Below are 23,516 nucleotides of genomic sequence, written 5' to 3' on the forward strand. Positions count from 1 at the left end.
AAGTTAGTTTGCAGGTACTTGCAAGTCACTAGACCATAACAATATTACATGTGACCATGTAAACACATTGTATGCAAAATTTATAATGCATAAATATAATTTTTTCAAGTTTTAGATGTTAACTTGTCAACAGTGTATGATATTGCCTATAATTCCAGAAATATGAATTATGTCTCAATCTCGGTAAATCTCAATCTCAATCGCAGGTTTCAAAACAATTCTTCAGTTCTTCTTTTTTAAATATTAAATCATGCATTTTTACATTTCTTCCTTTTTTCAAAACAATTTAAAAATATGTATCCCCCCCAAAAAAGAAGCAAACAACAACCCCCCCCCCCCCCAATTTATCACAATACACAGCTAAAACGGTATCAACTTTTAGGAAGTTTTGCTCTCCTTCATAATGACATCAAATTTGTTGCAATCCAATGTCTCTATCAAATTTTATGTTTGAAATGTTAAATTCAATAAAAATGGCGGCCCTATTGGACCGCATCTGTACTTTGGAGGTTTTTGCAACAAATCTACTGAAGTGTACTTACGGAACATTGCTTAGTATACTTATTATTATGTATGGTCTTGTTTATAGAGAGAGTGGAACTCGAAAAATAAGGACGATCTTGGATTTGACCCTCTGTGACGTCTTTGGGAACAGATGCGTGCAAATATATATTATGTTAAATTGGATTTCAAGTTTTAGACATTATAACTCCAGAACCAAATACAATACCGACCCACAATTTTCTCCAAATATTGATTATATTATGGGAAAGATGTTAGTTTCTGCATGGTTTTCATAAACATTCTTAATTTTATTTTTTTTTTTACTTTTTAGAGAAATATTCATGGTGCATTCTGAAAAATGTCTCCATAAAAACCTAAGATGGTTTGAAATACCATTAAAATGTTCAGAATATATAAAAACCGTATAAATAGACAGCAAAACAGACAAAATTGTATCAAAATCGAAATGATACATTTACTTTAGGCGCAATACACTATGTCAGCTTTGATGGCCTGCAATTTGAATTTTTTGAGTGATTGATTCAAATTTTGTTTTAAACTTTCTATAGCAAGGTTAGTGTTTCGAGCTTCAACCTCTATTTGAAAGATATTTTTTGCTTCATCTCATCTGCTTCAGAACAATCTACTTTGAAATAATAGCAATCAGCGTCACCTGAGCTACCACTTGGTATGAAAAGTTAGTTTTAGGCACAAACCCTTGTTTGTCAAAGAAAAAGTCTGCGTTTGCCAAGACTACTACACGCACCACTGGCACTGCTACAAGCGCCAGTGCCAGTGGTGCGTGTAGTAGTCTTGGCGCGCGCAAGCTTTTTTTACGACCAACATGGTCTTGTCACAACTAAAGTGGCCATTTTTACATAGTGAGTTTTCAAGTTTGAGACATTATAACTCCCGAACCGAAAATGATGCTGACCCCTAATTTTCTCCAAATATTAATTATATGTCAAACAAAATTCTTGAAACGTTTCAAGATAATCCTTCAGTTTTTCTGTGATTTATGCTGAATCAAGCATTTTCATGATTTTCCTTTTTTCAGAAAAATATCAAAAAATGAGTGTTTTTTCCATAAAATCTCAATCCAATTATCACAATAACCCACAAAAATGGTATCAACTTGTAGAAAAGTTTGTTCTCTTTCATATGACATCAAATTTGTTGAAGTCTGATGTTTCGATCAAATTCTATCTTTCAAATAACAAATTTAGTAAGTATGGCGGCCATCTTGGACGCCATCTTGGATTTGGAGGCTTTCGCAACAAATTTTTTGAGGTAGACCAGTGGAATGTTGTTTGTTACAATAAAAACTTGAAAATAAGCATGGTCTACTTAGTTTGTAGAGAGAGTGCAACTCACTCGTTAAGTAAGTGACTTTTTGGGGTATGGCCCTCCGGTTATTAGTGTCGGTCTCGTGAACCTCTTTTGCGTAATGTCGGTCTCGTGAGCCTTGTATGCGTAGCGTCGGTCTCGTGGACCTTTTAAGTGTAGTGTCGGTCTCGTGGGCTTTGTTTGCTTACTGTCGGTCTCATGAGCCTTTTGTGCGTAGTGTCGGTCTCGTGAGCCGTATAACTCCTGGGCTTATTTTACTTGATGTCGAACTCGTGGGCTTTATTTACTCAGTGTCGAACTCGTGGGCTGTATAACTGGTGGGCTGTATGACTTGTGAGCTGTATGACTCGTGGGCTGTATGACTCGTGAGCTGTATAACTTGTGGGCTGTATGACTCGTGGGTGTCGGTCTCGTGACGTGCACCCGTTATCACAAGAATCATAAATGCTAGCCTGAGATTAGGTGTAGTTCCACAGGTGTGTAAAAAAGCAGTTATTCATCCAACTTTGAAAAAAGCAGGCTTAGATCAGGAGTGTCTAAAAAATTACCGCCCAATTTCAAATTTACCTTATTTAAGTAAATTGCTTGAAAAGGTTGTTTTCTCACAACTGACAACGTATCTGCAAGATAATGAATTGCTTGATTCATTTCAATCTGCGTACAAGCCTGGTCATGATGTAGAAACACTGTTAGTCAACTTATCAGATATTGTGTTCAGTTAGTGGTAACATCACTGCTCTTATCATGCTTGATATGAGCTCAGCTTTTGACACAGTCGATCATGCTATTCTGATTCAACGATTGAGATATTTGGGCATCAAAGGAACTATTCTTGATTGGTTTATATCCTACCTATGTGATCGATCTCATTATGTCAGAATTGGTGATTCTACCTCTTGTAAAACTATAACAAAGTTTGGTGTACCTCAAGGTTCTGTTGGAGGCCCGCTGCTTTTTTCTCTGTATATGCAACCAATCAGTGAAGTATTTCGCAAGCATTGGATTAGTTATCATTGTTATGCGGACGATATACAACTTTATTTGTCTTTTAAACCCACTGTGTCTTCATTGTCATCCGCCATTGCAAAACTCGAAGCATGTTTGGAAGACCTGAAAATCTGGCTTACATCCAATGGCCTTAAACTAAATGGTGATAAATCTGAGTTTCTGTTATTGAAATCAAAGCATATGTTAAGCAAAGTTCCGATTATCAGTCATGTCATGTCAACATCGGTAGCACTTGCATTACTCCGTCGAAAACAGCCCGTAATTTAGGTGTCATATTTGATCAGGAAATGTCATTTCGAAGTCATGTAACTCATATTCAGCGGAATGTTCGATATCAGTTGCGTAATTTAAGTTTCATAAGGAAATATTTGTCTAAATCTGCAGCTGAGATACTTATTCATGCTTTGATTTCTTCTCGGTTGGATTTTTCGAATTCATTATTGTGTAATCTTCCAAAAAAAAAAAGATGTCACAAAACTTCAACGGTTGCAAAATTCTGCTGCCCGATTGTTAACTTTTACTACTAAGTTTGATTCCATGTCACCAGTTCTCCGTTCCTTACATTGGTTACCTGTAGAAAAAAGGATTATTTTCAAGATTCTGTTATTAGTACATCATTCAGTTCATTCTTGTTCCCCAATATATATAAGTAATTCTGTTAAAAAATACAATCCGACACGAAGGCTATACGTTCATCATCAGATACATTCTTACTCCAAACACCCAGAGTAAAACATGGGTATGGTGATCGTGCTTTTTCCCTTATGGGACCAAAATTGTGGAATCAGTTACCTCTTCAGTTTAGGGAACTGTCATCTACAGAGTCATTCAAATCCAAAATTAAAACTTATCTGTTCCTTTCATACTGAGGACTGTAATTGCTGTATGCCATTAATGTTGGATCAATATTGTATTTTTAATTGGTATATGTTGTATTCTTTATTTGGTATATATTTGTTTTTGTTTACCATTTTCTTCTTTGTTGAAATGTTTGAATATGTATATGCATGTAAATATATAATATCTTTTCATTTTTTGAAGCGCCATGAGCACTGAAAAGTGGATCTGTGCGCTATACAAGTAGCCACTATTTTTATTATTATTGTTATTAAGTCACTATAGTGTGTGTAAAGTCTACGGCAGTCTACTGACAAAAAAGGTCTGAAACCTAAGACTAGGGTAGTGAGAGAGTACTAGTACTCAGTAAGTGCGCTTAGCCTACCAACGTTGTACGAGCTTTATCGGGGTTGTTTTTCCAGTACATGTGTACCAGTGTACCCTCGATCCTACTTCAGCGGTAGGTACTGCACTTTTGAGGCTATAAACCCACATTATGGCTGGAAGAGGCCGAGGTCGTGGACGAGGTCGTGGTACATTTGCTGCAGATGCTCTTGGTTTGGGAAGGGGTGGTGAATCTCTGCCAGCTCCAACAGTTCAGCCACCACCATTGTTTCCGGTCAGTCCCTCGCGTAGAGTTTGATGTTTGTTTGTTCGTCTGTCTCTTTAACCTTTCGCGACCACATTCTACTGAATTTCTAGCTATATTGCCAGTATTTCCTATTGGTATTGCGCAGACCTATCCTCCGGTCGCCAGGACCACTAAAAATAAGTGAATAAATTTGTTCAGCAGCGTGTTCAATGTAAACTGCTTTTCAAGTCGAGAATAAAAAATTAGCCTAATTTTACATCTTCTTACAGTAGTAGGTGCCTACTACTAGTGTAGGCCATGGGGTGAGCTGGTTTTTTCGCTTGTTTCGTTCCGACAACTGCGGCACTAAAATTTCTCCACAGCTACGTGTAAGGCCAAGTAAAAAAAGAAACCAGTTTCTCGTCCTCGCGCGCATCGATTTTGGCCGCCGCATCGATTTTTTTTACTATTTACTATTTTCAAAATGGCGCTGAAAATACCAAGAAATTCATAATTCTCGTCCCAGTCCGCTCCCCGCCCGCATCGATTTTCAGTTGCCGCATCGACTTTTTAGATATTTACTATTTTTTCGGCCGCCGAAAAAAAAATCGACAATTCACCTACCAATCGTGATGTCTCATTTCTAATTACGCCTTGCGTCCTCTACTTAGCTGTAGTACAGCTGTAGCTTCTGTAGTGCGTATGTAATAACGCATGCATTTCACACTGCGAGCTCGGCAAGAAGGAATGACCCACAAAGCAGTCGAACTGTAGTTGGATGGGCGCGGGCGGGCCGGCCTGGGCTAGCTGTGATGTACAGCGCACTCGGTACGTCGTGAACGCGAGCGCGGCTACATTTTTGCGATCAATCGCTGTCAATATTCCACGTATATTTCGCGCATTGTTCGTATTTTTCCCCGTTTGTATTTCAAGCGGATGAATTGTACTGTACAAATGCTTGTGAGGATTGTATCGAGTTTGTATACATTTTCATGTCATTGTGACTATGTGCATGTGGGCAATTCCACGGTATGTAGGACACAGATGCCAAAAATTCAAAATGATATTTGTTTCAAACACCATACATTTTCAGACAATACTTGAGTTGAAGTTTTAAGAATCATTATGATTTTCAATAAAAGTGGCCATTTTGATTTTCAAAATGGCTGCCAAAATATGCCTATAACTCAATGGCAAGAAAGAGTGTATTGTCACATAATTGACCCTCTGTATATCCACTTTATTAGTGCTCTAAACAACAATCTTTTATATGCATGCAGATACCAGGCAAGTCTTTTACCACATGATAAAAAGAAAAAGCTGGTTGCTTTAAAGAATTTTATAAAAACTTTTAATTAGTTTGACACTGATGGATGTAACGTCAGTTACCAAAAACAAGGAATTTTTAACATTATTTATCAAAGAAAGTGAGCTGTATGATGTAACTTAGGATTTCTAATGTATGCCCATATGCCTTCCTTTCAATACCAGAAAATAAGGATACTTGGCATACTGGAGAGTCAAATGAACACATCAAAATGTGTAACGTCAGTTACTGAAACGTCATATACCAGTATGTAACGTCAGTTACCATGACAGTAATTATAACTTAGGAATATTTGTTGACTTTAGGCCATTTCAATACATCTGGGAAGTCAAAGGTTATCAACAAAGAGCAGCAATCCCTTTGATAGGGAATGATGTCATCACCATGGTACACTGTATGTCCATGGATAATTTTTTTTGTTCACTTTATCTTATTTATTTATTTATCATATTTATTCATTTTTTTGATGGGGACGGGGGCTTGAACTTTTGATTTTTGGTTCAGCACAAGTTTAAGGTTAAATCATCTGGAAGTTTAGGTTTACCACATGCAATATACATATAATGCACTCAAATTACTATACAGTACTCACTGTCCTACGGGATAAAGCTACCAAATTTGTAGGCCTAATCAATGATGTGGTTGCATGGTAACCACCTTTTTCTATTAAAAAGCTTGTGTACAGCTGTATACCAACAGTTTTATAATCTTTACTAATGACTACTTTTGCAAGCGTTTTTCTTTTTTTCTGGAAGCTTAGTGGAGTTTCTACCTCAAGGCAAATGCAGGAACAGATATATTTCTTCGCTTGCACTTAAATGTGTGGTTTAGTTAATATGGCACATCTTGAAATGTTGCATACCTAAGCAGGCCTGACATAAGGCATGTGCTGTTATTACTGTTTGAAACTAACACTGATGTTGCTCAAAGTGAGAGGTGATTCTGGGGTAAAATAAAAAACTGTTCATATTTGTTGATTACTTTATTTCATTCATGCAGGGACATTTTTGTAATACATGATAATTACGAACAGGAAGTTTCATTTATATTGATCTTAGAATTCTTTCGGTGCAAAGTCTTGGTATCTGGGATGTATTTGCAAGCCTAGATATAACAGTGAAAAGGAAAAGATAAACAATTACATTCCTTCAAGCAAGGAATAAACAAATACAGTAATGCCCTTTTGACTAAGAAAGCATGTTTCTTCTTCACAGAAAAAATATTAAAAGTGTATCACTCTTCATTTAAATCATTATTGATAATGGAGATCATTTTTTTATTTGTGGCCCTAACAGTGCCTTGAGGGAGAAGGAGTAAATTAAAGAAAAGAAGAAAGAATATATCACAGCAGATTTCATACATATTTATGAATATTTTTATTTGTATGTGTTTTTTTCCCATGACCTGAACGATATTTTTTTTTTCACACACACAAACATCTGTGTTTTGTGTAGTACTGGAGGGCATTATGGGTGGGGTACTCTCGATAGAAACTTTCCTGTTCATCAAAAAAAGAAAAAACAACCAAAAAAAAAAACAACAACCCTTAGTTATGTAAATATTTATACTTGGAACTGCTGAATCTAAATGGCTCTGTGTAATCTTAACTGTTGAAAAAGCATTCAATCTTAAGACAAATGTCAAGAAATATCCTCTGGTGCATTTACATTATTTTTGCTCAACTGTGCTATAGCATGGGGGGGGGGGGGAGCTTGCCCTCTAAGGGCCCCACCCCATTTTTGTCTTTAGATTTTGTTTTAATTTGTTGCTAATTTAATGCCTGGGATTGTTACTGGTATACTGCAGCAGTATAATAACCTGTTAAATAAATTAATTCTTTGTAAACCTCATAGCAAAAGTATGTGTAACGTCAGTTACATAACGTCAGTTACTGACATGTTTACCTTTAAGTTTTCATAAAACATAAAGAAAATGGACTTATGTTTCATTTCATTTGGGTATTTGTAATTGATGAACCAAGGTATGATTCCATATCAAACAAATCACTCTGAAAGGTCAGAATTATAAAATATCACAAAACTATTCCTAATCATGATTTTCCATGTGTAAACCCTATGGCAAATGTAAGCGTAACGTCAGTTACGTAACGTCAGTTACCGTCATGCCTTCACTGAAATTGGCATGGTGCTAAAAGGAAATATCTAAAGTGCACATTATTTTGCAAACCTGTTCCTAAGAACCTAGGTTTATTGCCATATTAAACACATAAAGTTTAGGGTACAGGGACATGAGATATTTCCATTTAAATCTACACCATAATTTCTCATGTCCTTTTTCCGTAACGTCAGTTACCGACACATTTTCACTTGCTTTGTGACAAGAAATGCAGTTTGAGAGAAAAACTTTCCACCTATTTCTTCATTCTCATGAACTCATTCATCAATGCTAATTACAAGCCCCGGGTGCTTTCATTCACAAAACTACAACATAAACAATTTTATTAAAATCCTTACGTGTAACGTCAGTTACCGTGGAATTGCCCATGTGTGTGCAATGTCGGAAGGTACGGTGCCGGTGCAGTGGCCGTGCCGCACCGTATTGGCAAAGTGTGCGTGTCTGTAGCTAGCTGTAGCTGTAGCTGTCCAGGGTCGGTCACCGGTACTGTACCATCCCCTGGGGGGCGTTTCATCAACGAGTTCGTCGGAGGTTTTCACCGACAAATTTGCTATCAGCCAATCAGACGCAAGGATTTCAGTAGCTTTTAACAGTTGTCGGTGTAAATCACCGACAAAAAGTTTCATGAAACACTCCCCTGGTCTGTCAGCTGTCTGCACGCATGCATGAACACATTCGAATGTGTAGAAGCCCGTACACTCTGCTCTGTAACATTGCATCTGACGGCGATGTATTATTCTATTTTGAAGAGAAAATGAATGCACTTTTCCAGCAAATGTAGAATTATCAAATGGGTGTATCTACAAAATAAATAACTTTTCCACGGATTCTGGTTTGTCTCGTATCTCTGCGGGATACTTTTCTTTACGATGTAAATTCACGGACACGGCCGTGAGTCGTATCATCCCATTCTGTAGTGTGGTATACAATCATTCATCATCCAAATGATGAGTGATTATCAAATGTCTTTTTAGAACATGAAGAAACATCTTTAAATGTTCAATGCTATAATGCCATATCAGTATCATTTTGACATCCATCTGCAATTGTACAAGCTAGTTTCCAGTTGAATGTGCTACAATTGTACTGTGAAGAAATGCAGATACATACCAGCTGTGTGGACACAAAGTCACAAACACCAATGATGAATAAAGCAGTGTTTTTAATATCATGGAATTTATTTCAGTCGTATATCTTTGTTGAAAGACATGTTTTATACCTGTTTCATTTAATAGCACAATACATCAGAATTGCAAGTACACTGGTATCAGAAATGCCATTACAACACTAAATACCAGTATTAAGATGGTCATTTTCCCTTGACATCTGTAGTGGAAAGAAAAAGCAAATGTATTTCTGCATGCATGAAGTTTCATTTCAAGTATGGTACATAATCTATTTGTTTGAAAATGCACAGAGTGCAGGCAAGACATACACTTGGGACCTGGTCTCTCATAACACAGCTACCAGAGTGATATTTCATTTCATAAATTGGATATAGAAAATATAAAACCCTCTCTCGTTACCTTTCTCAGAATTACCGGACGAGAAACACATATTACTTTCATTTTTACAATCCTCGAAAAAATAGTAAGATATCAAATAGTAAGGACCTCCCTCATCGCCTTGCTCAAAAAACCCGGACGAGAAACTACTATCTTTTTTTACTTGGCCTAAAGGCTACAGGAAAAAGTTCGACACAAACCCTCCTGCAGTATTTTGGTAATTTAGGGGGAAACAGTGAACTTTTTTGTCACTGAGGAGCTGAATATGTACACTTTGCCGTGTACGATATTCATTCGCGAACGATCATGTGATGTATGTTATCCAATCCGAATCGAGAATTATTGTTTACGAGTCAAAATGGCCGCCCCCTGTGAGCCTGTCGACGCGTCTACGTCGTCTGCTCAGCCGAAACTTTTCAGATGCGTTATTATGCATGTAACATCGATGAAGTTTGAAAATTTCACGGCTATGACAAACCTAAGATAGACGAAATCTATTTTGTGTGCCAAAGAGTGGATCAAATTGAGTGGGGGAGACCGTGAAATCGCAGACCAGACCGAAGTGATTCAGCTGCTCAGGGGGACTGACTGCAACCTACGTAGTAGGATAATTTACAGGTTAGTTTACGTGCGTACAGTCGTAGTAGCAGTCGACACTGCAGTGCAGTCTCTCTCTTATATATGCGTATAAATGTTAATGACCATGATGACTACAAGTACAACGTTAGCTATGTTATGAACGTTGCTTGTGTATGTTATAATGGGCGCTAATGCAGTAGCTTAGCTGTTAGCGTGTCTGTTACATTTTAGATAAATTATCTTGAATTTCACCTTGGCATGGCATAGCGCCGTTATAATGTAGCCTAACATAGATGTAATTTTACATGTTGTTCTACGTACATCCCAGGTTAGGTTGATGTAGCTGATCGGTGATATTGAAAAAGGATTGAAAAAGGTCTAAACTGCATGTAAATTTATATTTTCATAATCATGGCCATGGAGTATTAATATTAAAAATCCATCCTGTTTCTCTCACCCCGAAATTGGCGAATCCCCCCTCAAAACACACATTTAGCATCTCATTAAATTAACTTATTAATATTTGATATAAATAGATTTAAAAACCCAACAATGACAATAACATAATTTCAACAATTAAACTCCCTAAAACATATGATTACCATTATGTTGTGCCAAACTATAAAGCAGTGGGTGGTGGTGATAGTGAAAGGCCAAGGATTACTAGTATTAATGATGATAAGGCAGTTGTATTCATGATTATGATAATTGATATGCATGTGATCAGGTGCTGAAAGCTGTAGATGTAATTTAAAATCAGTAATTGCACTGCAAGTACAAGTTGAAGTAGTTGATGATGACAATGATCATGAGGTGTTAATGATTAACTGGCATAGTACTAGGGCCTATTAGTAAGTACAAGATTCAAATATTGGCAGTCAATAGTCTACTGTACATTTAATGATATATTGAGTGTAATGTTCAACCCCTCCCTCTAGCGTTTAGCCTTTTTTTCCCCCTAACAAAATCCAACGGCTAATCATTGCTGTTCATTTCTCCATTGTATTAAATAGGATTCCATGAAACGTGCTACAAGAGGTTTATAGATAGCAAACGCCTGAATCTCGCTAGGAAACAAAAGCTGAAGGAGGAGCCTGGTCCGTCAACAGGAGCATCTGTTTCCTCCCCTAAGATGCTCACATCAAGATCAAGATTTTCTTCTGGAAGCTCTTCAGGTTCTGCTGTGTTGCCTGTAAAATGCATCATTTGCAACAGAGTCAACCTGCTCATTACTTGCCAAGGGAAATAGGTTAATATGATTGATATTGAAGCATGAAAACATTGTCATGTTACTATAAGTTGTCCTTGATAAAATGGAGCAATTTATATACACCACTGAAACATTCACACACATACACAAAGAACTTCAGTGCAAAGTTCAGAAACAACAGAATGTACTGTATATGCACCAATGCTTTGGTCAATGTGATTGATATTCAAGAATTGACATCTAACCAAAGTTGTGCAGGATAAAATGTCTTTGTAATACAGATTGCTTCCTGTATTTTGAATGCCAATGTTTATGCAACATGTTTTGACTCCTTGCCTCAGTATGTGATTGTTCGCCTTTTAGCAAACATTTCTGCCCACTATTATGATTTGATTAGGGTTGAATTATTCTAAGAACAAAGATGTTTTCCTAAGTGTGTTTTTTTTTTCATAAAACTGAATGACTACGATTAAAATTTGTTTCTCCCACTCTGGGAAAAAAAAAATATGTAACTATTATTAATACTGAAACAGAATGTTCACGTAGAAAGGTCAGTACAATGTAGGTGTGAGGACAAAATCAGTTTGCTAAAACTAATACACACCAGCCAAATGAAAATTGTGCATAAGTTGAGTCAGGTTTGCACAGATCCTCTGATATTGGAAGTTAATTGCAATGTTATCATAATCTTTAATGCCAAACCTGTTTTATTCTCTCCAAGATTTTCAGGTACACATTGCCTCCAATACAGAATCCAACAGTTTTCACTCATGAATGGGTAAACTATAATTTTGTCTTTATTTTATATATTGGCATTTTTCAAAACTTTTACACCCTTTCAAGGATATTTGGACCATGGAATGTTCCAGGAAATTTATTAAAACTAGAAAATTTGAATGATTATCATTTTGAGCTATCTTACATGAAAGGAGGTAGTGTCCCACCATGTTGTAACCTAATGATAGCAATGAAAACTTCAGGAAATTTTATGAAGATTAAATTTTCTAGTGCTAAAGTAATGTATAATATTTCATGAACAACGTGATTGCTATGTGATCAAAGTATATTAAAGCTTCTTAAGAAGAAGAAGAAGAAAAGAAAAACATGTTTACTGATAAACAATATGATCTGTTTAATAGTAATGTCTCATGTGTGTAAATGAGTTTGTATGTGTGCGTGTGAGTGTATATAATATGTCAGCGTTTTTATGCACCTGTGTATGTGTAATGCACTGATCAAAACATGTATTATATCATTGTCTGTGTTCATGTTTATGATAATCTTTTTTATGATGCTGATGTGATAAATGGCCAAGGCATGTAGAATAATATTTTAATACACTTGGGTATATTGAATCTTCATAACTATGTGTGTGCGTATGTGTGTGTGCATGTGAGGGTGTGTGTGTGTGTGTACAATAAGATTCTCCCACATGCACGCGGACACACACACAAACAAACGCACTGATTTTTTTTTTTTTTTTTTGCCTTGAATGATTAGTCATTTGATTAATAACATGTCTTTGAACAGAATATAAGGCATTTGCCTTGACCTCTGACGGTCAGTCAGTGCTCTCTCTCATATGGTCTCGAACCACTTTGCTCTTGTCCTCCTTTGCATAGCCAGCATCAGGAAAAGTTGAAACATGATATATAATGCAACTATTAAACCAAAACTTCACTTTTTTTTTCTAGGTATATGGCTAAAAGCAGTGCTTTACAAATGTGTATATGTATTTCAGGCTAGAAACACTATGGGAACTATACTGCGGCTAGCAGCCCCATACGCATAGCGTCATGGGGCTGTGAACTGTAGCATACAGGATCATGACGGATGTTTTATCGCGGACAAATATCAACTTAAAATCGGAAAAAAATCTTCAATTTGAAGACTTATTAATGAATTTGAAGTATTGATAACAGAGTTCGTGCAAGGTTTGCTTCTGCAAATAGTTCCTTTCTGTTCAAATTGATGACTAAATGTGACTCGGTCGAGAGGAAACTGGGAGAGCTACACTGAATTGACGGCCAGCACATGCACACACAGACATCTGATATCCAGTCAATGGATTCGAAATTTGTGCGCAGTGATGTGTGCGCCTGCGCTGACCGTCAATTCAGCGTAGCTCTCCCAGATTCCTCTCGACCTAGTCATATTAAGTCATCAATTCGAACAGAAAATGACTATTTGTAGAACCAAACCTTGCACAAACCCTGTTGTCAATACTTCAACCTTACTTGTAAGTCTTCAAATTGAAGAATTTTTGTTCGATTTAAGGTTGACATTTGTCCGCGATACTACCCTGTCATGATCCTAAATGCTACAATCTGCAGCCCCATTACGATATGTGTATTGGGCTGCTGGTCGCAGTTTATAAAATATGGATTTTCTCAAAAACTGCAGGATATTTCGAGGAGAACTTTTTACAGTATATTTAGGATGTACAAAACATCACATTTCCGCATTCAGAAAGTAGTGCCAGTGTTGCCGGAACGAAACCCATTTTCTAAGCCTCTTTTTCAGCTTCACCCCATGGCCTATAGCCAGGAATGAGAAATCTTCCTGTATTTATTAAAACTAGGTCTAACGTAAGAGTTTCTAGATGTTTTCTGATAGGGTCTGACTCTGATTAGATCTAGACTAGATCTGTATGCTGATAATCATATTTTCACGCTAAGTAATCAGCTTTAAATTTATATGAACTCTAAATATTGTTAGTTACTCTGGAAGTGGAGTAACTATACACAACCTAGTCTAGTCGCTGTATGCTTCGCACAGCGTCTGGTGGTCGGGCTAGAAGTGGAGATGATAGAAAAATAAATATTTAGTCTAGAAAATCAGAATTGATACTAGCTAAACTTCCGATAATGCAGCTCTCCCACCATAGACTCATACGGACAAGCAAAACCAAATAGACTTGCTGGAGAAAATTCAAAGAAGAGCTGTTCACTTTGTATGTGGGAACACACACCAGAGTCAAAGAGAGAGGCCAGTGTCACAGCTATGAGGGAAAGTATCTGTCTGGAGTGTCTCCCTTCCCTAGAAGACAGGGCTAAGAAAACAAGCTCGACTTACCACCTTCTACAAGGCAATTTAACAACCAAATTGCAGTACCCATACCACACTACCTCAAACAGAGACAAAGACCCCGTTTAAAGTGCGGGGCCAATTTTGTCCGTTTACACTGCCGGGCTCGGCCGCGCTTTTGATTCAAACCTTTCAATATATTGTCGTGGCGCTCTGCTTGTTGTAAACAAACGCAATTTGGTATTGTCTGGTTTTCAGACCCTTTGCCAAATGAATTCCGTGGCGACGAAGCCATTCGGACAAAGGCCTTTGCCGAAGGAAAAAATCCTTTGCAGGACAAAACCACCTTGAACTATACTAGTTTTTGACGTTGAGGGGGTTAATATCCTGAACAGCAGAATAGTACAGGCAGAGGGTTTGGAAGCCAGACTGCAATTGGCCGCGCATTTGGCCCAGTTTATGTTTACACAGAGAAAAGGCCGGGCTCGGCCGCGGCTCGGCCACGGCCGAGACCACCTCCAGAGCGAGGCCAAATGCGAGGCCAATTTTGGCCCCGCATTTGGCCTTTTGCGCGTTTACACTGAAGCGGGGCTGGGCACGGCCGCGGCCGAGCCTCGCACTGTAAACGGGGTCAAAGAACAACATGAAGCAGCCAGCATCAACGCTTTATGAGAACCGGCTCTACCTTGGATGCGTACAATTATACAGTTTTTTCCCAAGAAAAATCAGAGACTGGAATAGGCTTCCTCAACACATCATTGAACTGCCCTCTGTTCAGCAGTTCAAGAGAGCCAAAGAAGCCACCTAAGCATGGCAGAGATTTGTTTTTACTTGCACAATGAGCACATCCTATACATTTGAAAGAGCACAAAGCACAAACAGCATCCACTATCTGAAACACCACACCACAAACCCTCATCCAGTTGCTGAACAGGCTTTGATGAGAAGGACCACAGAAGTAGAAGTAGAAGTAGAAGTAATTACATTACACTCGCGACCCACAGCGAGTCGGGGCTTGCAATGATTTCGAGTGGAAGGAGTTTTGTTGGCTGAATGAGAAATTTTCCTGTTGTCCTATAACAGATGTTCTTTGATAATCATAATTTCACCCTATCAGCTTTATTTTACTCTGGAGACGATAGAAAAATAAGTATTCAGTGTAGAAAATCAGAATTGATACAGCCTAATCTTATGACATGATACTGCAGTGCTCCCGGTTCCCTGTACTACACTGAATATTTCGCAATGTTTTTAGTTTTGCGAATTTAGCGAGTTCGGTGCTATACTGTATACGCTATAATTTTTGCGTACATAAATTTTTGCGAATTGCCGATGTCACACATTTTCGCGAGTGGTTAAATTCGCGATTGGCGGACCAGAGAAAATATGAAGTGGCAAAGAAGGTGTGAATTTTCAACTTACTAACATATAAGAATGATACGAGTTATACACTGCATGAAAAAGACTTGCCAAACTCTGCGAACTAGTAAGTTAGAATTCAACATTTTTGAAGTGGTTAAGTCCATCGCGCTAGATTTCTGACGAGTGGTCCCCTTGCGATAATGGATTGGCTCTCTACAGTATTCGTAAGTAGACGTGGACGTGCGTAAACAAGATTAGCCAGTATGGTCTGTTAGGTAACCGTGACATGCTAGTACTGAAATGTTCGTATCATCATCAAGGCAAGGGATTCATTTTGGAAGGTAATATTTTCGCGTGTTGTTAATTTCGCGAATAGCTCCCGACTCGCGAAAATAAAACCCCCGCGAAATATATAGCGTATACAGTATGTGAATCTAGAAATGCGAAAATATCGGATGAGATGTGCATACATACATTGTGCATTCCGCGTGTGCTGTACTTGACAATCGCAAATTTAACCACTCGCGAAATTGTCGTGAAGTCAGACTCGCTAATAACTATGCTATAGAAAGTATACTCATGAAGCAGTGATGCATTAGAGTGTATGGAGATCTGGAGAGCTTTATCAGTCTGGGAAATCTGCTCTTGAGGGGGCTTCATCTCACAAGGCACTCTTTCCCTTATGAGCACTTCTTGGGTACTCAAGTCAAGAGGCTCCCTCCCCCACAGTGCTCATGAGGCCTCCTCTTCACTTCTCATCCATCTCACATCTGATATATATAAATGGTAACAAGTTTTCACTTTAATCTTTTGTTATACACACATGTCCACTCTCCATGATGAGAAAAAGAAAAAAATTGTATCTATTTGTTTTGATGATTTTTGTCAAAACACGAGAAAGACATAAAAAATTAACAACACCCTGTTTGCAATCGGTGCATATGTGCCCGCTATTTTCCCGTACTTTCGCAATGGGAATTGGCGCTTATGCAGCATTCGTGAGCCCAATGAAGGTGTTCAGCTGAAGATCGTGGAGCAGCGCATATTGCATAGGAATTGTATATCGTGCCGCAAGCCAAGGTACTAGTGTGCACAATGGCGAAAACTGTGCCGGGTTTGGCCTTGGTCAATCTTGACCACTGGGTTTGTCATTGGTCATATTTTTATGATAACAGCATGTAGAAATAATCTTGACTATGTAACAAACGCAAGCAGAAGAAAACGGACTAGAAATGGATATAATTTATTAGTGGAAAAATGAGCAAAGAAAATGGGATTCCATTGGGATTGGTACCCGAGACCTCCAGATTGCCAGCCCGGTGCTCTACCGACTGAGCTATAGAAAGCCCTAGTTCAATGTTCGTCCCAGAAACACTAAATTCTCAGTGCTTGGATGGTCAGAAGCTATAGCAGTGTGTATGTGTACTGTAAAAGTGGATATTTTTGCGCCACTAATTTTTCGCGCTCGGCCCGGTAAGAAGAGTTTTGCGTGTTTTTAATTCCGCGTATCAAGACGGTAAGTACTGGAACATATGGCATGCAAAAAAATTTGCATGCTTTTATTTTTGCGCTAGTTTCTGGTTGTGCAAAATTCGTGAAGATTTCAACACCACAAAAATTTCCACTTTTACAATAATAGTATGCTTCAAGCAATAATTATTGTATGTATTGTGCCTGTATAATAATTTTATACGAACTATTTCATTTGGCAGAACTTGTATCAGTAACCCCTTTCATTTCTTTTAGAATGTTCTTTGAATTTTGTCTATGATTTTAAAATGTTTTCCTTGCTTGTTTTTTAGCTACTAGAATTCCACCCAGCCCCATTACCTCAGAGTGAAGGTAGTGAGTACATGTTCCTGTTGAAACAAGAATACCGAGGCTATATGAGAGATTCCCCATACTATATCAAGCCTTTAAACAAGAAGAAAGGTAATTGATATGGTATTTCAGCCTTTGTGCAATTTGCTGTAATTCAATTATGTGAACTCCTACAAACAAAAGAGACAATGACATCTGTCAAGGATGGGATAAGTTGCATAAAATCCTCTTTGGTTTAAAGAGAAACAACATGATGCATATTTGGAGTACCGGTATCAGGTTACTTGACTTAAGAATTTGAAGTGAATGTATGAAGTTTGATTTCCCACTTCCAGAAAGTAGTGCAAAATGTCCCTTTCATGTCTCATATGTCATTGACTCATTTGCCAAGCATTTAACATTTTGTACAACTACCCATATTTCAAATGTGACTTTTGGCACAAATGCAAATTGTTATAAACGAGATATGAAACTCGTCACTTGAAGACGAGTTAGGTGATACACTGGGGGGGCATCAGATATCGGTCACCCGTGATTGACCACGAAAAGGCTGTGATTTGCGACTTGAAGCTATATTGAGATACATTTATGAAGTCGAGTTCTTTGTGTTTCAGATCAAATTGTTTCTGTCATGCAACCAAATGGAAATTCTGTGCGTGTGTCTGCATGTGCGAGTAAGTCGATTTTACAGGCTATCTGAGTACATTGTAAATTATACCAAGAGGTCTTCAACACAAACAAATTGAAACATGACAAAGTGTTAATTAAAGGCCATCTTGACTTTAACATTGGCATTTTCAAACATGAACTTTGACCCTTATTTGCATAAGGGCAAGTCCAAGATAAGGTCCCCTCAGAAGGCAAAATTTCATCTTTGCTCAATATTGACATATTTGGTATCATTTTGAAGCTTATGAGTTGAAGTTTTGATTTCCATGGAGGAAAAAATGATAAAATGATATTATGTAAATTTATGCAAATTTCAAGGGCTTCATTTGCATAAATGTAAAACAGCGTTACGTATGGGACATTTATAAAAATTCATATTTATTCAAAGGAAAGCAAATGATATTTGATTAATATGTGGACATAAGAAGTTCATCAAATAGTTTAACTTGGTGTGAAAATGTAGGGATTATGCAAATGATTATGCAAATTAGCTCGTGTCCTATCATGAGATGTCCCATACGTAACAAAATGAGGTCATTTTTTACGGTTTTTTCTGAAATTGCTAAGGTTATTTGAATGCCCTTTTGGAAATTTCTAATTTGTTGTTTAGAGAAATTAGATACCATAGAAAAAAGAAAAAACAGTAAAAGAAATATTCTTTATTAGGCATTGAAATAATGTTACGTATGGGACAAATGCGTTACGTATGGGACATCCTCATATATATTGCATGTGAATGCATGTACTTAGCTGGGAAGGTCTCTTCAGTACACAAATGGTCAATCATCCTGGAGAAAGCATCCCAACTTTGTAGCTACTTTTTGAGTTATAGACACTTGAAACAATACATGTACTTGACTGAACAATTTTCAGAAAGGGGGAGGGGAAGATGGCAAAATACACAATGAAAATCAACATTAAAGGGATGGTATAGTTTTTGTAGAAATGGGGATTCAGTTTCCAACATTTTATGAGATGACTGGAAACCAATAATATGAATTACTAAAGAGCATACAATTCTAAGACTAGAGAAATTCAAAGTTAATTTGATGGAGATCCAATTTGAAACGGTTGACTCAAATCAATGACCTGACTGCTAGACAGACATCATACATCTACTCGATTACTGGAATTCCACGCAGCAGGTATTGCTTACAATGTATCTATTAAAATTAATATTTCTTGTGTCAAGTTGTTTTTTATTGAAACTAAATGGCAAACTGCCCTTCATCAATGGAAGTAAACACTTTAAACTATTCAATTTTTTAGTAGTAACTATCCTGATAAAAATAGGGCATACATACTCACGTTGGTCATAAAAAATATAGAATATGATTGAATATGATTATGATGGTAAATATTTGGGGGATGTTGTTTTCTTGACAATCTGGATCAGTATTTGAATAATTTCAACTGATTCCACCTCAATAATTATGCAAAAATTTGTTTATGGGTATTTTGCAAAATTATTTTGCAAAATACCCATAAACATGGTTCTTCACACACTAAACGAATGGGGGACAAAGGGCATGCATACTAAGGTTGGTCATAAAAATATAAAAATATGATTGAATATGACTATGATGATGAATATTTGGGGAATATTGTTTCCTTGACAATCTGGATCAGTATTTGAGTAGTTTCAACTGATTTTACTTCAATAATTATGCAAAATACCCATAAACATGGTTCTCCACACACTAAATGAATGGGGGACAAAGTGTCCCATACGTAACTGTCCCATACGTAACACGTCATGTCTGTCTTTTATTAGAACCTGTAATTAGAGCTTTTTGCCTAATGACATGAAACTTACCTGTGATAATCTTGAGTGTTGTGACTTTCATCACAGTGAGTTACAAGTTACAAGTTGTAGAATGAAATACTTTCAGAGAGTTTTGAGGTTGAAAAAAATGTTCAAAAAAACAAAATTTTTCTGGTCCCATACGTAACGGCACATATTTTCTCTTCTAGAATATAATTGTCAAGGTCATTTTTCTCAATTTTTTACATGATTATACTTCTCCTAGATATCAATCACCATGATAAAGTTCAATATGATCAAAGGCCATTAACACTATTTTTCAGGTCATAAAAGTCTCTGAATGTCCCATACGTAACGCGCGTGTTATCTTGGACTTGCCCATAACCAGGATGGACATGTCTAATCTTGTTATATGATGTGATCAGGTTAGAGAGCTCTTAACAGCTACAAGCCTTCAAAATTTTGCAGCAGTCGAAGCAATGTTGCCTCCAAAACAAAACAAAGGGAAATTGTGTTTGTGTGCATTTACATGACAATGTGATTTAGACGAAAGCAGCATTACCTCAACTGAACAAAAAAAGTAAAAGAAAAGCTATTTTTTCTGCATCCTTTGGGGTTCAAAACTGCATGGGTCCACACTTACACTCTGGCGAGAGAGACAGCGTCTTTAACCATGTATTGTAGCTATACGTCTCCATGAACCAAGTGTGTGGAACGTAAGATTTATATGTGAAAGATGAATCATAACGGTCACCTGTGATTGACACATCTTCAGAGAGGACAGTTAGAAGTTGAAGCAGTACCGTACTAAGTATTTTCTCATTAATTCAAAAGGAATGATATCCTTACTTGTAGGCACACCACAATGTTGCCTCTGAAATCAAAACCAGCACTCATGCACAAGTGATTGCATTGTGCATTAACTTCCCTATATAAGCTACCAGTGAAATGTGTCATAACATATTTAATTGTCATATATATGTAATTCGATCACCAGTGAATGACTTTAAAGAAGAAAGATATCAAATCGAACTCTTACACCGTAACCCAAGATGATTTCAGCATGATACTCTGTTCTGTACCTCCCCAGATGCCAACAGTACACATCACCCACGGCTACTAATGAAACAGCTATGACGAAAATAAAAGCTTCGTCTTTTCCAAGGCAGGACGACACAGAATCCCTTCATCTGTATTACACTTTTCAGGGTGTGGCACGAAATACTTCTTTACATGTACCAATATAACAAGTTCTTGGAGAGACCTCAGTGAAAAAAAATTGAACCCCAGTCAAGATAGCAATGAATCTCCAAGGTATGTTCAACAAATGACAGCATCATGCACAGTGTCATACGTGAGAGAATGACTGTCTCCAGTTTGTATGCTTGCATTAACCTATCATTTCACCAATATCCATTGCTATGTTCAGATATTGAGCGCTATTCAGACAAGTACCAAGTTGGATCCAATGACAGTGGGATAGGGTGGCAGCCAGACTGGAAAAGGTTTCCAAAAGAGCTTCAAATAGGGCCAAGGAAAGCCAGACGACCAAAATCAACGCGTAAGTATATTGTACATGTACATGTATAATGCATGAATGTATCACATGCTTTCATGGACACATTATTGACATGAATTTTGAATGTTTATAATGGAATTTCATAATATGGTGCTAGTAATACTGTATTTCAAAGTTTATGTAAAATTTTCTCCATTTAATTGGACTTGCTATTTTTTTTCTGTAAGTGGTGCCAGTTCAGTGACAGTTTTAAGAAATCTGAGTTAGTCAACAAATAAGGCTCATAAAATATGAAATAGCCTATTGGACATGCATGGTCAAGATGACAGACATTCAACAATCAATGCATCTGATATTAGGGTTCAAGGAGCCCTGCTGGAATGAAACTCCTGAGCTGTATTCTCTTTGTGTGTATTGTGTACATCTACAATAAATTTCTTACTGTTCCACCTTTTGAAAATATATGCCATACTGTTATGCCATTAATCTACCTTCACACCCAGTTGAATCATTATGATCTCTGTTGTTGTTTTCCCAATGTCCATACTTGTGACACTATGATATTGATGATAAGAATAATATGAAATATTTATATAGCACTCAATACAAATATGTTTCAAAGCACTTTACAATTATCACAAACAAACATTGTTGCATCATGTGGTTTTTCTGTGTTTTATTTAGAAACATATTTGACTGTTTTTATGCCTCCGCCACGAAGTGGTGCAGGAGGCATTAAATGTTTTTGGGTTCATCTGTCCGTCTGTCCTTCCATCCGTAATCAATTTTGTGGACAGCGTAACTAAAAATCATTTGAGGTATCCTAATGAAACTTGGCATGTATGTGTATGAGTGGGCGAAGTTGTGCCTATCAACTTTAAGGTGCACATGCTCAAGGACAAAGGTCAAAATGTCAAGGTCAAATGCTCAAAATTTCACTATTTCCCCCATATCCTAGAGAGAGTGCTGACAGCGGCTGGTGGTTGCTCTCGATCACAGGCTCTCTTATATTCCCCTTATTTCACCTAGTATAGGTGATTTTAGTGCATAAGTTTTGTATCAGCTGAACTGTAATGTTCCAGAGACCAAAACTGTGCATGTAGGAAACATGGAAACTTGGCAAGTTTCCTGCATTTTGTGGTTGATTTTGATGACAAATTTCTGTCAGATATCCATTACTGTAAAAGTGGATATTTTAGCGCGACTAATTTTTCGCGCTTGGCCGGGTAAGAAGCATTTCGCGTGTTTTTATATCCGCGGGAATCAAGACATCAAGCACAGGAACATATGGCAAGCAAACATATTCGTGTGCTTTTATTTTTGCGCTAGTTTCTGGTTGCGCGAAATGCGCGAAAATTTCCACTTTTACAGTACATTGCATGTGGATGTAGCACAGAGCTCCTCAACCTATTCATTACAGGGGACCTTTCATGCCGTGCGACCAACTGAGTCCCACTTTGAACTTGAGAATAGCCATGCTATTGTTCCTGCTAAGGAGTCCTTTCAATGGAACCACACTACCATGACTTTGAGTCTGAGAGTCATTCAGTATACAGCGGTTTTCCTTCATGTCTATGCCCCTGCTACAGTACCAACGAATGTCAACTTGAGACTGATGTCTGCCATAGAATCCAGTCACTCAATCTCATGTGTAAACCATGTACTGTGCATGGTGAGTGGCAATGTTCACATCAGCAGCCATGTTCCCGTTACTGGAAGTTCGGGAAGAGGAAGCGATGGAGAAAGCGCGGGAAAAGAGGAGGAGGGAGACATGTTGGCCATCCTATTCCTGTGATCACATCGCAACACAGGAAGTTTTCACAACGTCAGCCTGGTCGAAGAGAGCTTGTTCAGATTTCCACTGAGCTCTCCACTCATCATCTTCAACGCACATCGAATCATACCATTCATCGTCATTAGATGATTATTATTATTACTTGATATATTTCTTACCTACTGCAGCCTCCATTGGACTTAGTGTGATTATTGCTTGATTTGAACAATCGGACATTGATAGCAAAGAGCAATACTCATCTATAATCACGCTAGAACACTTATCATAACTGAGTGAACAGGACCCGTCACCATGAGCTCCATCTCCTGCCCTGCCCCCTCCTGCATAATTTCTTGGCCAGCAGAGACTCCTATGAAGGTGTTGGTGCGTCTCCTGGACTTACACAGCTGAACGGCTCACCCTCCCGCCAACACACCCTCCCCCAAAGGCCCAGCTGCCAAGGCAGAGAAAGTCAGGAGGCCCATTGTTACGCAGTCAGGCACCAGTGAGGAGTGGGCATACTTTTCAGCAACGGTGGGCAGACTGTAAGGCCGC

General features: G+C 37.8%; 1 protein-coding gene across 1 annotated transcript in view; it reads left to right on the top strand.

The window, feature by feature from the left end:
• The first annotated feature begins 4,117 nt into the window (after positions 1-4,117).
• The window catches only part of LOC139711861 (DNA-directed RNA polymerase III subunit RPC7-like), a 35,739-nt gene continuing 16,340 nt past the window's right edge, over positions 4,118-23,516 (top strand). Inside the window, exons 1-3 of the mRNA XM_071623711.1 lie at positions 4,118-4,315; positions 17,216-17,345; positions 21,098-21,229. Of these exons, the coding sequence (XP_071479812.1) occupies positions 4,193-4,315; positions 17,216-17,345; positions 21,098-21,229 (385 nt within the window). The 5' untranslated portion in view covers positions 4,118-4,192. The remainder of the gene's footprint in view (positions 4,316-17,215; positions 17,346-21,097; positions 21,230-23,516) is intronic.

The sequence above is a fragment of the Diadema antillarum genome, unplaced genomic scaffold, assembly GCF_040938485.1.
Source record: "Diadema antillarum isolate AM-2024a unplaced genomic scaffold, OU_Dant_1.0 seq00001715_RagTag, whole genome shotgun sequence".
NCBI lineage: Eukaryota > Metazoa > Echinodermata > Echinoidea > Diadematoida > Diadematidae > Diadema > Diadema antillarum.